A 16,617-nucleotide genomic window follows, 5' to 3' on the forward strand; every position below is an offset into this window, starting at 1 on the left:
GAGAGGAGTGCTCAGGAGTCTGGGTTTGGTGCTTAAAAAATGCAACTAGCCAGCAAAAAATAACGGAATGACAGAATATTCTGAGTAGGCAGGCCCCACAAGAACCATCTATCCAACTCCTGGTTCTGCACAGGACACTCCCACAATCCCGCCCTGTGCCTGAGAGCGGTGTCCAAATGCTCCTGAAGCACTGTCAGTCTTGGGGCCGTGACCACTGCCCTGGGGAGCCTGTTCAGTGCCCACCCTGTGGATGAAAAACCTTTTCCTCCTATCTAACCCAAACACAAAATGATTGGAAGAGACCGGCTACCTGGCATTAGCACTCGGCACACGCTCCCCGCACGGGGAGAAGCGGAGGCTCATCTGGCCGCAGTAGGAGCCCGTGTGCGGGGTCCCGTCCCCGTCCGCGGTGGGTACCCATGAGGGGACGGACATTTCCCTGAGGGCCCCTCCTGTCCGCGCGCCTCGGGACCCCCGCGCGCGGGGCGGGAAACCGCCCGGCCTGGAGGACCGCGCGCGGGCCCGGCAGGGGACGCTGTCGGGGCGCGCGCGCGTGCGCGTGCGCGGGAGCGGTGCCGCGATGGCGGCGCTGCTGGAGCACGAGAGCCAGATCTTCCTGGAGCTTTTCCACCGCGACGGGCTCGTCGTGTGCGCCCGCGGGCTCGGCATCGACCGCCTGCTGCTGCGCTTCCTGCGCCTCTACTGCGAGCCCGCCAGCCTCGTGCTCGTGCTCAACACCAGCCCCGCCGAGGAGGTGAGGGCAGCTGCCGGCGCCCGCCCCTTCCCCTCCGGCTGCGGCGGGCGCGTCCCGAGGGCGGCCGGCGTCCCTGTCGCTGCCCCGGCCGGCGGAGCGGCTCCCCGGGCTGGTGGGAGGGTGTGCGGGCTCCGGTGAGGGCAGCGCGGCGGGCGGGCTGGGCTCTGGGCACCGGCCCCGGCACAGAACCACGGAACGGGTCGGGTTGGCAGGGAGCACAGTGCCCATCTCTCATTCCACGCTCTTCCTGACACACCCCAGGATCTCCTTGGCCTTCTTGGTCACAAGGGCACTGCTGGCTCAGCCTGTTGTCCACCTGCAGACCCTGGGGAAGCTGTCAAACCACACACATTTGGAATCAGGGCAGTTGGATTTCTACTCCTGCAGCACAATGAAGTCCTAGTAACACAGATCACCTCAAACAAGTACATAATTTAAAAGTAACCCGTGAGGAGAAAGGGATGAAACATGCTTGTTGGACTTGATGTGTTTGTCCCTAATTGTACAAAAAAAACCTGCTCTTTTTTCTCTAGAACCAGGCAAATTTCCCACCATCAGGAAAGGGACGTCTTGGGGGACCTTTTATAGCAAGCGTAGGTGAATAAAGATCACAGCTGTAGTTTATAAGATTAGCTTGGTGTATATGATCTACCTGCTGTAGTCATCTCGTGACTATAGGTGATGGCACTAAAAGATGATCTCTTCCCAATTCTCTGTTCTTAAGGCAGTATTAAAATTGCATTTTCTCTGAAAATGAGATATTGAAATATAAGAAAATGTAAGCTCCTTGAAGTGTCAGTTGCTCATTTTTATGTAAGTATTGTCTAGTTACTACTGACTATGTAGATTTTTTTGATCACCCAGATGAGTTTGAAGAATGTATGTCAAAAAAGAAAAAATCATAGTAATTCTGACTTCTTCTAGTATGTTATACTATCGTGTCTTAATTTGTTTTCGACAGCTCCTCAAAATTACTAGAGTATAATAAAGGTATGAAATTACCAGAGTATATAAATTACCGGAGTGAAATAAAGGTGCTTTATGGATCCCTTTCTCTGGATACCACAACAATGTCTTGTGTTTTTATTGTGTTTGGTGTAGGAGTATTTTATTGATCAGCTGAGGTCAGATGGAGTTGTTCATCTCCCTCGACGCGTTACCAATGAAATTGCAAATAATACTCGATATGAATTTTATACACAAGGAGGAGTCATCTTTGCAACAAGTCGGATCCTTGTGGTAGATTTCCTTACTGACAGAATTCCTGCCAATCTCATTACCGGTAAGAGCTTAATGAAATAAAGGTAAGAGTGTTCTGTTTGACAGTACACAAAGCTTAAAAAAAGATTCTATATGAAGAATTCTGATGGGTATTGAGGTTGAAGAATTATTCCTTTTTTTTGCCCCCCCCCCAAGACTGAGGTGAAAGGAGCAAATATGTAGTTCTTTTGTTCCTTTTTTTTGTTTCCTTCTCAATTCATTTGCCTTATTTAGTCATACAGTTTAAAAAGGCTTTCAAAGAAGAATAATTGATTACACTTGGTGACATAGTGTCCTGGGGTTTATTGGACACTGGCCTATCATTAAAACAGACTTTAGATGTCATGCTTTATAAGGCATGCACACTACCTATATTTTTGCATTAACAAATTACTCCTGATGACTTCTCATAGAAAAAAAACCTCACTAATCTTTGTATTGACACACTTGGATACTATGCAAATAGCAGTATTATGAAGTAATGTTGTTACTGTAATTGTAAAGATTTGGAAAATAACTTGCAACCTTTTTTTGTAGTTATGTAGAAGCTATACATGGAGGATGTGAGAGTTACCCTTTTGTTCTCATGTTCTGTTTGCCTTCTCCCCCAGCCACTCTTGTTTTTATGTTCCTGTCTAAGCTGGAAACCCTGTTACAGCCTGGAGAGCTGGAAAAAGAGAGCTCTAAGAGCCAGGGATTTAAAAATATTTTACTGTTTTCTAAGTGTTAACATCTTAATTAAACATAGCTGAATATTGTATGCTTACAGGAATGTGAGTTTCTGCTTCAGAAGCTGTACCTCCTTCCTTTTAGTCAAGCTACAGCAAGTTCCACTGTAAAACATTTTGAACACTTTTATGCTGGAGTTGAAGAACACCAGATTTCTAAGTTCAAAAAAAGTGAATAGGTTTTTCTGGGCGACCTGTGGTAATTTCTCTTTTTCCCTTCACATCTTCCTCTTTACCTTTCTACCGAAGAAGAAAAAAAAATGAAAAGAAGGAATGCAGTGAAGTTTTAAACCTGCTGCTGTCCTGTAGTGCTGCAGAGCTGTGACAGGTTTTGCATTGCCACCAGAGGTCGGTGTGAGAGCAGCTGCAATCGACTGGTGGCTTCCTTCCCAGCCTCCCAACACCTGGGTCTGTGTGCCTTGTCTGTGTGTGAGATTGTGCAACAAAATCTTGTAGTAGTGTTTCATGACGAGATAACAACAAAAGCCTTCCTAGGTGTTAAAAATGTTGTTTGTAAAATCAGTGTGAATTAACATCTGATGAACTCAAAAATCCAGCTAAATTAATATAAGAAATTATCACTGCAGTAAAGCAGAATTATTCCTGGTGGTTTTAGCTGAGAAGAAGTTATGTACTTGACAGCACAGTGAAACGGATGCAAGTTGGTGTAATAAAAAGTGGCAAGTTGTTTCTACCAAGGCTTACAGAGCAGGTGTGAACTCCCTTCATAAGCAGATACATGTTGACTAAAAGCAGGAAGGTATTACAATAAACACAGTCTTACTGACCTGTTAGAAATTCTGTTTTTCTTGTCATGTCCATCTGGGTTCACATATCGAAAAATTTGGAAGGTGTTCAGAGATGATCATTATTATGTACTGAAAAATTTGCTTCATACGACAGGTCTAACAATATCTAGATAGAAAAATACCTTGTAGTGGATTATTTCAGGACTTCATCATGAATGACAAGCAGTTACATGGAAGTCTATTTTCTGGACGCTTTTTCATTTAGCAGGCAAAGGCATGTTAAAATCAATGTCTGGATGCTGAGTTGAGGAGACTTGTTACAGAGATTAAATGCTTTGTAAGTTTATTAGCTTATGTAGGCACAAGGTAAAACCTGTGATGTTTGATGTCCTTAGCTTCTGTTTTAGAAAGGCATTTATGATTCCCCTGGAAGCTGTGAGCAGATACCACATAGGCCTGAATTCAGTAGGGGGAGAGGGAAAATAATGCAATGTGTGCCTTTTAAGATGATTAGCATGAGGAAAAAACAAGCCTTGCTTTAGCAGGTCGTGGCTGAGTGAACTGTGAACTCCAGAAATGTTCACCTCAAATGTGTATTCAACTCTTGTTTCATTTCTCTTTATTGAAATGTGCTTGATATGTCTTTTATTCCTATTGCACCCATAGCCATGAAGAAAACTGGTGGTGTACTCATATATTTAATAATACTTGTTGTCCTTGAGTGTGAACATGACTGTCAGATAGAAGAGAAAAGCAAAATAAATGTTTTCAGAAGTTCTTTGATTATGCAAACACTTGAACTGTTACCAATGAAAGTTACTTGACAAGTCTGTAATTCCAGAATTTCTCTGAACAGAAGAATTCAACTATCACAACCTCGAACACATCAAACTTGCTTTGTTGTAACAGTGTGTTATGTCATGCATCTGCTTTTCCTGATTTTAAAAGGCTCAAGTTCAAGTTATGCCTCAGGAGTAGAGAATTTTCCTAGCTACTAAGTCCTGCCTCTCATGCACAAGCTTTTTTTTTTTTTTTTCTGTTAAAGATGCATTATTAACCCAGTTCTGTTACTTGGCAATTTCATGGTACTGAAACTGAGGAGTCACTTGTTTCAACCCCAGAAAGTTTGTTCAACCTTCATTTTAGAAGACTTAAATTCCTGTATTTAAAACAACAGTAGAAGAATAAGACAGTTGTGAGGGAAAATCTGTACAAACCTGGACCTTTCTGTATTTTTTTTAAATTTGATTATCTTTTTTCTTTTGCCAGGCATTTTGGTGTACAAAGCACATAGAATCATTGAGTCCTGTCAGGAAGCGTTCATCTTGCGACTTTATCGCCAGAAGAACAAGCAAGGCTTCATTAAAGCTTTTACAGATAATGCAGTTGCATTTAACACTGGCTTTTGTCATGTGGAAAGAGTGATGAAAAATCTTTTTGTTGGGAAGCTTTATCTGTGGCCAAGGTGAGGCACTTCTTTACTTCACTGGAGAGTTAAACTTAGAGGAAAGATGAAGGATGTTACAGCAGGTTCCTGAGAAAAGGAGGTGTATGCAGTCACACTGCTAATCTGTGTTCCCTCCTCTATTCCCAAACAAAATTTTTTCAGTTTTTGACAGAAGTGGTCTTAAAGATGCTGAATTTCTGAGAGTATTTTTGAAAATGGACTCCAACTGACTGTATTAAGGGAATGAACCTAATGGCAGAGCTCTCCTGTTAGTCAACAGAAATCACAACAAAAAGTGACATTCTTAACAGTTTAAGAAAAACTTCTCTTACTAAACAAGAGTACTTAAGCCAAGAAATGGCAGGAAAACAGTCTCTCAGTTCTGCTGTTCATGGATGTGTTTGTTTCCAGCTGTTATGAAACTCCATGCACCTCTTTCTACATGTCAGATTATTTTAATCTTCTTACACACGTATCCTGTGTATGAAGAACATTTCTTGATGACTGTTAAAAAACAAATTGCCAAAATGTGGCATGCAGAGAGTCTTCCAGGAGCAGATCCACAACTGAACTGAACACTCTCTGATGACTCAGTCAGTGCTCTTGCCCTGGGCAGGAGCTCTGCCCATTTGTTCTGTTAGTCCAGGCTGGAATGTGTTTCACTCCTTCTCAGTGAATGCATTGTAAATCCCTTAATAGTCTTTCAGTATCCCAGGGAAGTAGAAGTGGACATACCTGGGGTAGGAAAGGTTGAGTAGAAGCTCTCTAGATTTCCTTCCTTGACTTCCATGAAAAGACCTGGGGCTGCAGGCTGCAGTAAGGCAAATGTCCGTGGAGTTGCAGAGGTCAGCAGCCATCGGGTTCTCTGAGCCTCCTCCTGTCAGGAACAGTCAGGTGGCATCTCTGGATCTGTGCAGCTGGAGTGGCTCCAAGGACAGGGTTCCAACAAGGACCTGCAGGTTGTCATTGCAAGCTGGAACATCATAAAATCTGCTGGTGCAGCTATGTGATTTCAGAGAATTTAGGAACCCTTTCCAGTTTCTCCCTTATACGATTTTTTGGGCTTATTTTAATATTTGTTATGTGTGATGATGATGCAGAATCCAGTGCAGTAATTTTCCATGGATCATTCACCAGCACTGTAGGCTCACATGACTAGAATGACTACAGTCATAATTGTGGAACAGATGGTTTTCCAAGGCTGTTCATAAGATTGCACTCTTCATATCAGTAGAAACTGATTTTGGAATTAACTTAGTTGTTTACATTTTAAAGAATTGTAATTGTAGTTTATACAAACTTTTGAGTAATTCTAAGTCAAGTACAACTATCCATGTAAATCTTAAGAAGCTGTTTTTCTCTTAGATTTCATATAGCAGTGCACTCGTTTTTAGAGAAGCATAAACCTGAAGTGGTGGAAATACACGTGGCAATGACCCCTGCTATGCTCGCTATCCAGACTGCAATCCTGGACATTCTGAACGCATGTCTGAAGGAACTCAAACGTTACAACCCAGCTCTTGAAGTAGAAGATCTATCTTTAGAGAATGCTATTGCTAAACCTTTTGACAAGGTAATAATTTTGATTGTTCTGCAGTGTCTAAGTAACTGGATATAGATCTCCAAAGTGCCTGCCATGCAAAGAGAAATGTTATTTGCAAAATAGATAACCAGCAGCAGCTGAGTGTTCTCCCATGACACGTTTATTCCTGGTAGAAGGGGATGTAATGTTGATGTGACAGTTGCCAGTAGGGTTTTTGATGTATTGCTGTTATTGTTCTTCCTTCATTTCCAAAGTTCCAGGAGTAAAAACACCCCAATTCATGGTTATAATAGTAATTGTTGCTGCTGTTATTAAAAAGACAGCTGCAACTTCATCTCAGAGTACTTTGGAGATAAGTATCAGTAATTGCCATACACATACTCCCCTTTTCCTTTTGAATATCTTGCTTGTGTTTTTTTTTTCTCTAGTAGGAGAAGGACTGTATGTAATAGACAATGTGCACATGCATGCATCTGCTGCATCTTTGATCATTATGTATGTCAATAACTTTGTGTTCACTGTTATTTTTGACAGACCTGCAATGTGTGGTACACACATGCTTTTGTTAGGGTGAAATCAGCTGTCATAGTGCAACACAGTTATTGGTTAACTGTGATTTAATCTAAATGGAAGGCCTTCTGTACTTTAAATATTTGAAGGTTCTTCCTTGGGGTCTAAAAGTTGCTCATCTTCATGATACCTATCTTGATTTTGGAAACTACATGACTTTATAATGGTTTTTTCTGTACCTAAGTAAAGGACACTAGATACTAACTACAACAGGCCAGTACCAGTAAAATAAGGGTGGTTTTTAATAATTTTACCAGTATTTTGTTATTAGATGGAGAGGAAAAAATTTACTGAAAGCATTAAATTATATATGTCTGCTAATTGCTGATATGTGTTTCATAAAGACATCTATATTATGTTAACTTTGCTAAAATATGCTAACTTATATCAAAACAAATATCTCACCAGTACATATTTATTTTGGTATCTGTAATAACTTTGGGAAACCAGAGCGTCCCCTGTAAAGTTAAAGTGCTTTCTCAGCTTGGTTAGAAGCTATAATGCAATACTGTATGTTTGACACTCCAAACTTTCCAATTTTAATTTCCAGACAATACGTCACTATCTAGATCCTCTCTGGCATCAGCTTGGAGCTAAGACAAAGTCTTTGGTCCAGGATTTGAAGATCCTACGCACTTTGTTACTGTATCTAACCCAGTATGATTGTGTTACTTTCCTTAATCTCCTGGAGTCACTGAAAGCAAGTGAAAAAGCTTTTGGTGAGAATTCAGGTAAACACGGAATAACCATACAAGTTAATGCATGAAACGGTGCAATGTTGATGTTTTTAATTATCGTTCCCAAACATATGAAGGTATCTAATTAGGTTTTACACAACCAGCCATAAGGACGTAGGTTTTTATTGACAGATACCTCTTTCATCTTCCCACTTAACTGCTGTTACTTAACAGTGTGAGATTTGCATCACATTTCTGTCTTTTATTAAGCTGGTGATTACACAGCAAGCAGGTAGGGCAGGTATTCCAGCTGAAGATCTGGGGCTTTTATTGCAGAGGGCTGGAACACATGCACATTGCAGATGTCAAACTACTACTGCTTCCTTCTCATTTCCTCCCCAGGCTGGCTGTTCCTTGACTCCAGTACTTCAATGTTTGTGAATGCTCGAGCTCGAGTTTATCGCATTGCAGATGAGAAACTGAATCAGAAAGGCAAAGGCTCAGGCTCTGAAAAACGTGATGTAAAGAAGGAAAATGGTACTGATCATTCCTAATTTTAAGTTTAAGAGTGTCACACGATTCCAAGTGCTTTGCATGTTATTACTTGTAGTCTGGTTCCCTGCATGAACTTCCACAGCTCAGGATCTCAGTCTGTTAGCTGGGATAAATTGAGATATAATCTTAGTTCCAAAAGCATATGATAAACAACATAAAAGAGTCACAAAGTAGGGGGTTCTCCTAAGCTTGCTCAGCTGATCACTAGAAGAGCTTTTATGGAATTGTTCTTGCATTCCATTGATGTTTAGCTTCATCTTTATTATTGTACATGAAAGAGTAGGAGGCTGTGGTTGCTTTTATTAAAAAATATATTCAGGAGTTTCAGAACTGAAGAATGAGTGAATACTTCAGTGTTTTGCTTCACAAAAGCATTTATCTCCATTTTTAAATTTAAGTGTTCTCCACCTTATTAGCATAACAAGTTGCATAGGTAGGTTGTTGAATATCATATGTGCCAACAACCACCACACTATTGACATCTAACCACTGACTTAAAGTGTGAAGGATATTTTGCCTGCAAGAGCTGCTATGTTCAATCTTACTTTGTTTCAGAACTGAAAAGGGAACTGGTTCTAGAAAGTAACCCAAAATGGGAAGCTTTGAGAGAAGTACTGAAAGAGATTGAAAATGAGAATAAGAACAGTGACAACCTTGGTGGTCCAGGTGAGAGAATACTAAATTATGCAAGTTTTCCAGGAACTCTACTGGTTTGTACTTCTACTTGACCCTAGAGAGAAGCAGCTAACTGTTTTCTGTAGTTTTATCAAAGAGCTGGTTTAAATTTAGTAATGTGGCCTCAAGAAGAGGAATTTATGTACATAAACTATGTAAAATTAAGCTCTTATTAGGTCTTGCTCTGAAAGAGAAATGCTGTTCCTACAATGCAATACTTTTTAGGAAAGAACATGAATTATTCTGAAAAAATATTTTAGATTACATTTCAGTAGTGTACCAATACCTTAGTTCCAAGCCAAATAAAACAGATGTGGAGATTTATAATGATCGAGGTACCATTCACTCATTTCTGAAGTTTGGGTTCAAAACAAAAATAGGGGTTCTGTCTTACACCCTTTCTAACTTGCACATTCTTCTCATGCACCTAAAAATTTGCTTTGCATGGGTTGCATATAAATGAGGTAGAGATTAGGAGGCAGGGAAGAGTGTCTAACTGCTTTGCTGCCTTTCCTATTTTAGGGCTTTTCATTCCCTTAAAATTTAGCAAGTTTTATTTTAGGAAATAGTAAGGGTAAAAAAGTGCTCTTTTCTCCCACCCACAGTGTTCTGACTCTGGGTAAGAACTGGCTCTCTCTCCTAGTGTTGTAGGAGTTTATCTGAGTCAGCTTGCAGAGAATTATTATTCACAAATGTCAATAATACTGTGTGAAACATGTGTTCTGTAGACTCTCTAACACAGCTGACAAATTAGAATGGTCTAAATTAAGTTCTCTCTTATTCCACATCTTAAAAATGAGTAGTTTTTTGAGTATGTTTCAACACACACTGTACTTGCCTCATTTCCAATGGTCAGAAGGAAAACTTTATGAATTTAGATATTGTAAGAAAAAGGAATGTTGAACTTCCATTAATCTACTCTAATTTTATTTGGTATAAAAAGCCATGCAATTTAGATTCTCTCAAAGTCCAAAGCAGCTGTGACAGCCGAATGTCAAGGCATTTGGCAGGCACAGTGCTTGGATCAGTGCAAGCCATTGGCTCGGGAGGTGCTTGTAGCTGGATAAGAAGCACAGCATTACAGGCTGTAAACATGGTATTGTTTCTTGACTGCAGGGCAAGTGCTCATTTGTGCCAGTGATGACCGAGCCTGTGCACAGCTCAGGGAGTATATTATTGGTGGAGCAGAAGCTTTTTTAACAAGGCTATATAACAAAACCTTCGGAAAGGACGAGAAAGCTGGAGAGGTGTGGATTATGGACAGAAAAGCCCTCAAGTCCAAAGGAAATGCCAAACCAGACACAGGGCCTCAAGCAAAAAAAGCCAAACTGACAGCTTCTTCAAAACAAAATAAACAGAAGAAGCAGCAAGACCGGACTCTAATCCAAATGATAGGGAAAACTGAGGAGGAAAAGAGAGAGGAGGTCGAGGTGGAAGACAACAAAGAATTAAGTGGTAGCCAAGAAGGCAACACTGAAGAGATGATTCCTGAAGATTTTGATTTGAACTTGCCATCAGATTGTTACTATGGGATTTTCAAGGACCCACTGACGATTATCCACCCGCTGCAGGGGTGTGGGGATCCCTACGCGCTCACTCGGGTGCTGCACGAAGTAGAACCCAGATATGTTGTGTTGTATGATGCAGAGCTCACTTTTGTTCGGCAGCTGGAAATCTACAAGGCAAGCAGGCCTGGGAAGCCTTTGAGGCAAGTTGACTTGGCCAGGGTAATTCTAGTCTGAAAAGATAAAATTTGAAGTGCACTGTCAACAGTCAATGCAGAACATGCTGCTGTTCATTTTCATTAGCTACCTTCCAGTTCCTGTTGAGCCCTTAAGTTTAAACAAAAGCAGAATGTCTGGTGTAACCAAAAGATAATTTTTACTTTCCAGCAGGTATTTAGTCCCTTAACAGCAGAAGCATATCTGTACAAAAAAATAAACAATTCCAAGATATTTGCTTCAATCATTTTAGTGACAGTAGCTCATTTTCAGGTGGTGTAGTCTCATTTTAAACCATCTCTGAAGATATGATTTTTAAAGAAAAGTATTTATTTTGGGTTTAATTAATTTTCATATTTCCTGATGTTCATCATGCTGAAGACCAGTAATTCAGAAACTGTAACAGAGAAACAAGTACAGGAAACACAATAAAGAAAATTAGTGTTTGCAGTTATAGCATTTGCTGACAGAAAGATCACCACAATGGGTATATGTATTTAATACATCTGGAAATTGCAAAACTAACTTGTCAGGCATTTACTGCTACTAACCTTTAATTTATTGGTTGTGAATTTTTTTAACTTAATACAAAGTTTTGTGACCTCTTTTTTTTCTCTTTTATACCTACAGAGTTTATTTCCTCATTTATGGGGGCTCCACAGAAGAGCAGCGCTACCTCACAGCTCTGAGGAAAGAGAAGGAGGCCTTCGAAAAACTCATTCGGTAACAGTTAGTTTAACTGCCTTTATAATTAGTGTTTCATGTAATTCCCTAATATGCTTACATTTTAAATAGACTGAAGTTCTTAACTGTGTGAAGGCTTTAAATAAACATCTAATTCAATTCTTTGTCAGATGTAAAGACTACTTTCCTATTGAAAATCACCAAAAGGTCAAAACTTTCCTTTTCAAAGCACCTGGTATTTTGTTTAATAATTTTAGCAGGATTTAATATTAACATAAAGACTAACTAGCATCACTTGAATTTGTTCCTAATTGTCTACGAAGTTCATTTGTGTAATTGTGTTTTTGCAGGTAACATTTCTTGTAAGATAATTTCTAAAGCTTTTATAGCCTAAGTCAGTTGAGGAAACAAAACATCTCCTTAGACTGTATAAGACAGTATTTTTACTGACAGAGCCGCCTCAGCAGGTTACAGTGCTATTACTAGTCATTAGTTCCTTTGTAAAAGGAAAAACCTAGAAAAACTCATTAAATTGCATTTCTGATTGGGGTTGCATTTAGTATTAAACGTTATATAATTTTACATCTGGATGAAGGGTATTGAAGTATTTCAATCTTCTTTACTCCTGTATTTGCAGTTTTTAGTGTGTGTTTGTTTGTGGTTCCTCAGAGAGAAGGCCAGCATGGTTGTTCCTGAAGAAAGAGAAGGAAGAGATGAAACAAACTTAGTCCTCCTCAGAGACGCTAGACCTGCCTCTGTCCCTGCTGACACGCGCAAAGCAGGTGAGCAGCTCCTAGGTCAGGCTTGCAGCCCAGAGCTTTCCAAAAGTCCCATAACTATTGCACTTTAAATCCCGCTCAAACATCTGGGGCAGAGACACGTTGTACATTGGCTCTGCAGTCTTTGTGCTAAAGAAACATTATTTCCCAGTGACAATGAACTGTGGTTTTCTTTGAAAATACAGGTTAATGAAGTATTTGACCATTAAGACGGATACCATTTGGATTGTTCCTAGTCAGATTGTTGGTTGTGAGGCTGTCTCATGCTGCTTATAGGAAGAGAAATTAAAGCATACAAGCTGAAGTCTACAGATGGTCAAAGGCAGTGTTGTCCTTGAGCTAGTAAATGTTGGGGATTTTTTTCATCTTGACAAAACCTGCTGCCTGGGTAAACAACTGCACATTGTGGGTTTGATCACTTCCTTTGTAATAAAGCGTCCTTTTTCTTTTGTTGCAATTCTAACCATATTTTTGTTCTTTTCCTCTGACAGTTACGCTGTTCCTCTGCCTGTTTTTCTTTACTGTTGTTTCTGAAATTCTGCTCTCCTTTGCCATATGCTCTCTAATCTTTGCTATTACATCTTTGTGGCCTTGATGCTGCAGTCTCTTTTATGTGTCCTGCAGATCTGTAGAGCACAACACATAATTCCCACAATAAAGTGCTTTATTTCTGTAGGAAACAGCTGGAAATAAAAGGGATCAGCTTCATTATCTTGTTTTGCAGGCAGTCTTTTAAAGATTTCCCTGATTCATTTAAATAATTTTCATCTACAGCTTAATGTATTTCATTGTCACCTCTACAAAGCTTTCAGCAAGTAGCGTGGTAGTTCTATCAAGCTGCAGAGCATTCTCCATAAACTACAGTATACATTTAGGCAAGTAATTTTTTTCTCTAACAGTTAAAAATCAAATGATTTATTGTACTGCTGAATTTGAGGTATAACTTAAGATGAGAAGTCCATCCATTGCAGAAGCCTTGGCAGCACACAGGAAAACAACCAGAGCAGGAGGTGCCAATTATGGGAATAACTGTGTTTATTTTGCTCTTCAGGTGGACAGGAACAGAAGGGTGCTCAGCAAACCATAATCGTGGATATGCGGGAATTCCGTAGTGAGCTTCCATCACTGATCCATCGCCGAGGGATCGACATTGAGCCTGTGACCTTGGAAGTTGGGGATTATATTCTAACCCCTGACATCTGTGTGGAGCGGAAGAGCATCAGCGATCTGATTGGTTCCTTGAACAATGGCAGGCTGTACACACAGTGCGTGTCCATGTGCCGCTACTACAAGCGGCCAGTTCTCCTCATTGAATTTGATCCTAACAAATCCTTCTCCTTGATCCCACGAGGCTCTTTACAGCCAGAAATTTCCAGCAATGATGTTACTTCTAAACTAACCCTTCTCACACTGCACTTCCCAAAGTTACGAATCCTGTGGTGTCCCTCTCCCCACGCTACTGCTGAACTCTTTGAAGAGTTGAAACAAAATCGTCCCCAACCCGATGCAGAAACAGCGATGGCCATCACCGCAGATTCCGAAACTCTCCCCGAGTCAGACAAGTACAACCCTGGGCCTCAGGACTTCCTGCTAAAAATGCCAGGGGTTAATGCAAAGAACTGCCGTGCCTTAATGACCCACGTTAAAAGCATCGCAGAGCTGGTGACACTGTCCAAGGACGAGCTATCCAAGATTTTGGGTAATGCTGCCAATGCCACACAACTCTTCGACTTTATTCACCTGACCTATGCAGAGGCATTAGCCAAAGGAAAAAGCAAAAGATGACTCATGAGATTGTTCAACACACAGCACAGATAATCTTTTCTGGCACAGTACTTTGGCAAATACATGAAATATTTTAATAAATGCCCCTCTAAGATAACTGGCTGTTTCTTGCTAATGGTATATCAGTTTTAATAGGTGAGTTAATTATTACTGAAGGCAAGTTTCAAGAGGAAAAATTACTTTTAATAGAGAAATGTGAATTATTTTTATTCTTTTTAAAGCACTTTAATTAATTCTATAATACCGCTGAATTAACTAAATGAAGTTTTTCACCAAGACCATAAGAATTAAGTGCTAAGACTAACTGATAAAGGTGTTTTCTTGTGAAAGTTATGATGTCTTGTTCAAGCTAAAAATGTGCTGTGTTTTGATTAGTCTGGGTGACCTGCTCTGCTGCATGATACTGCTTTTGCCATTTTTAATGTCTCACTCTCTGGCAACTGCCACTTTTTGATTGACAGTGATGAAGCTATTTGAAACACATTGTGGTCTTTGCTCAGGAGTTTGTTTAGACCATACTGGGACTGAATCCTGAATTTCAGAACGTGACCATAAGTCTTTGTCACAGTAAAATCCATTCGTATGCTATGCTCTACATTTGCTTACCTTGCTACCAGTTACACTTTTTACCATTCCAAAGCCAGTACAGCTCTGTCTTTCTAGATTTTGCAAAGCGCTTTCCTTTGGTCTAACTGGGTAAAGATTCTGTGGTGCCACAGGTGCAACTTAATTTTAAGTGTGCCTTACTTATACTTTTAAGAGGCTTTACTCAGTTTTGATAGCTCTTTCACTTGAAAATGAAAAATCTGGGTATACCATTGGCACTGTTCCTTTATACCAAAGAATATTTCCTCTTGTATAATGTAGTCCTTTTCTAAGCAAGGTTTTCCAAAAGTGTTTAAGTTCTTCCAATATTGGCTTCTTTTCTGTCCTATTGCTCTTGTATTTTTATGTCCCAAATCAACTGTCTGTCAATAAACTCAGTAAAGCCATTGTCATATAGAAGATAATACTTTTAGTGTTTTGTGTAGCATAAAAGAGGGAAACGTTTGTGAATATATGCATTGTTAAATTATATATTCTACATTGAACTTTGATACAACTGTGTAACAAACTGCCATTGCCAAAAGGGTTGGTCCAGTGTTATTCCATGCTAATGTATTTACATTTGCTATTTACAAAACCTTTATCTATGACTTGCACATGTATTTATATGATTCTAATGGGAACAACAGACCAATATTATCTCCTTCATGAAAGGAGAAAATATTTTTTGTTTGGTAAAAACTGTTCTGTGCACTTTCAGGTGAAATGTTTATTGTACTTTTTAAAGTGTGACTTATGAATTGTTCACTTTAATCTATGGTTGAGCTATGACAAATTTCCAAGGGAACATTTTTCTGCAGATGCAAATTTTAGTATTAAATACACCCATAATAAGATTAAAATTTGTTCATTGTCTTGTTTTTCATTTGGCTGTATTGATATCAAAACATTTTCTTTTTAGTGTGTGGTTTACAATCCAGATCCTAGGGTTTCTATTACCCTAGATTCTAATTTATTTAATATGAGAAGAAGTCTTTCCATTTTGACTTTTGCTTATTCAAACTAATGTTGTCAGATGTGCAGAGGGTTGAGAATGTGTGTCAGGTGGTGCTAAGAGAACTGGAAATCAGAGTAAGATCAAAGTGTCCTAAGTGCATGGCCTGTAGATCCTGATTCCGAAAAGGGCAGCTGACCAGCCTTTGAGAGCAAACATTGTGCAATGGGCATTAGGGTGCTCCATGAACTGTGGGTTTGGGGTTTTTCACAGATACTGTTTGGAGTTTTTGCATTGGTGTGTATGGCTGCCTTAGCTCTGTCAGTGAGGTTTGGAGTTTTTGCATTGGTGTGTATGGGGGTGAAAATGAAGGGTATAGTAACAGGTGATAAAGCTGTAGCTTTGTGTGGTATGCTAGATCAAAGTTACATCATGCAATTAAATAATTATTTGCTAAATATTTTAATGAAATTGCCTTTTGCTTATATGGGTGGAATTTTTGTAAATATTTTTCCTTTTTCTTTCTCTATTCAGAATATGTCCTTTTTCTGTAGAACAGATTTGCCTTTTTTTCTCTATGCATGTATTGTTGCCCCTGTGCTTTGGCATTTCACTGTAGTAGGTTCCATGGCCAGTTAGAGCTGTATCCTCCTGGGGCAGGAGGTAGGGACTCTGCTCCAGGGTGGGAGAGGTCCTGTGTCCTGAAACCACTTATCCCTGAAATAATAGAGCCAAAGGCTCTGTCTGAATGCAGTCACAGCACAGGGTTGGGTGAACGATGAAAACCCTCTCTTTGATCAACAGTCATGGAATTTGTATATTTTGTCATTACTGATGTTTTAAAGTAATGCTTTTTTGTTAAAAAGCAAACACAAACATCATCTGCCTTCTGTTTCAGAGTGTCTCAGCTTCTTGCTTGTCCCCAAACCAATACTTCATGTTCCCAGGTCCCTCAGTAGGTGAAACCCCCCTGTGAAGGGTTCACATACTATAGAGTTGCCAAGTTGCTCCTTTCTGCAACTTCTCCTGGGCTTTGATCACTGACAGTTCTTCTGGAATAACCACACAACCTCTTAGGAGCAAATGCAGCTTATATTAGCAAATCTATTCAGCACAGGATAGATGAAGCTGCAGCCCCTGTGTTTAAGTT

General features: G+C 40.0%; 1 protein-coding gene across 1 annotated transcript; it reads left to right on the top strand.

The window, feature by feature from the left end:
- Window positions 1-576: 576 nt before the first annotated feature.
- Window positions 577-15,927, top strand: ERCC4 (ERCC excision repair 4, endonuclease catalytic subunit). Its single transcript, XM_041462714.1, has 12 exons — window positions 577-754; window positions 1,856-2,036; window positions 4,761-4,956; window positions 6,304-6,511; window positions 7,602-7,782; window positions 8,131-8,265; window positions 8,839-8,949; window positions 10,075-10,666; window positions 11,310-11,402; window positions 12,033-12,145; window positions 13,194-15,745; window positions 15,797-15,927. Exons 1-11 carry the CDS (start codon window positions 581-583, stop codon window positions 13,925-13,927), a joined length of 2,718 nt encoding a protein of 905 aa, XP_041318648.1. The 5' UTR covers window positions 577-580; the 3' UTR covers window positions 13,928-15,745; window positions 15,797-15,927.
- The last annotated feature ends 690 nt before the right edge of the window (window positions 15,928-16,617 follow it).

The sequence above is a fragment of the Pyrgilauda ruficollis genome, unplaced genomic scaffold (genome assembly GCF_017590135.1).
Source record: "Pyrgilauda ruficollis isolate IOZ18807 unplaced genomic scaffold, ASM1759013v1 scaffold16, whole genome shotgun sequence".
Taxonomy (NCBI): domain Eukaryota; kingdom Metazoa; phylum Chordata; class Aves; order Passeriformes; family Passeridae; genus Pyrgilauda; species Pyrgilauda ruficollis.

Bases quoted from the DNA above. Each gene is read 5' to 3' on its own strand.
- ERCC4 (XM_041462714.1), top strand. From the start codon at position 581: ATGGCGGCGCTGCTGGAGCACGAGAGCCAGATCTTCCTGGAGCTTTTC. The intron at 2,037-4,760 runs GTAAGAGCTTAA...TTCTTTTGCCAG, and splicing joins TCCTGCCAATCTCATTACCG to GCATTTTGGTGTACAAAGCA. The intron at 8,950-10,074 runs GTGAGAGAATAC...TCTTGACTGCAG, and splicing joins TGACAACCTTGGTGGTCCAG to GGCAAGTGCTCATTTGTGCC.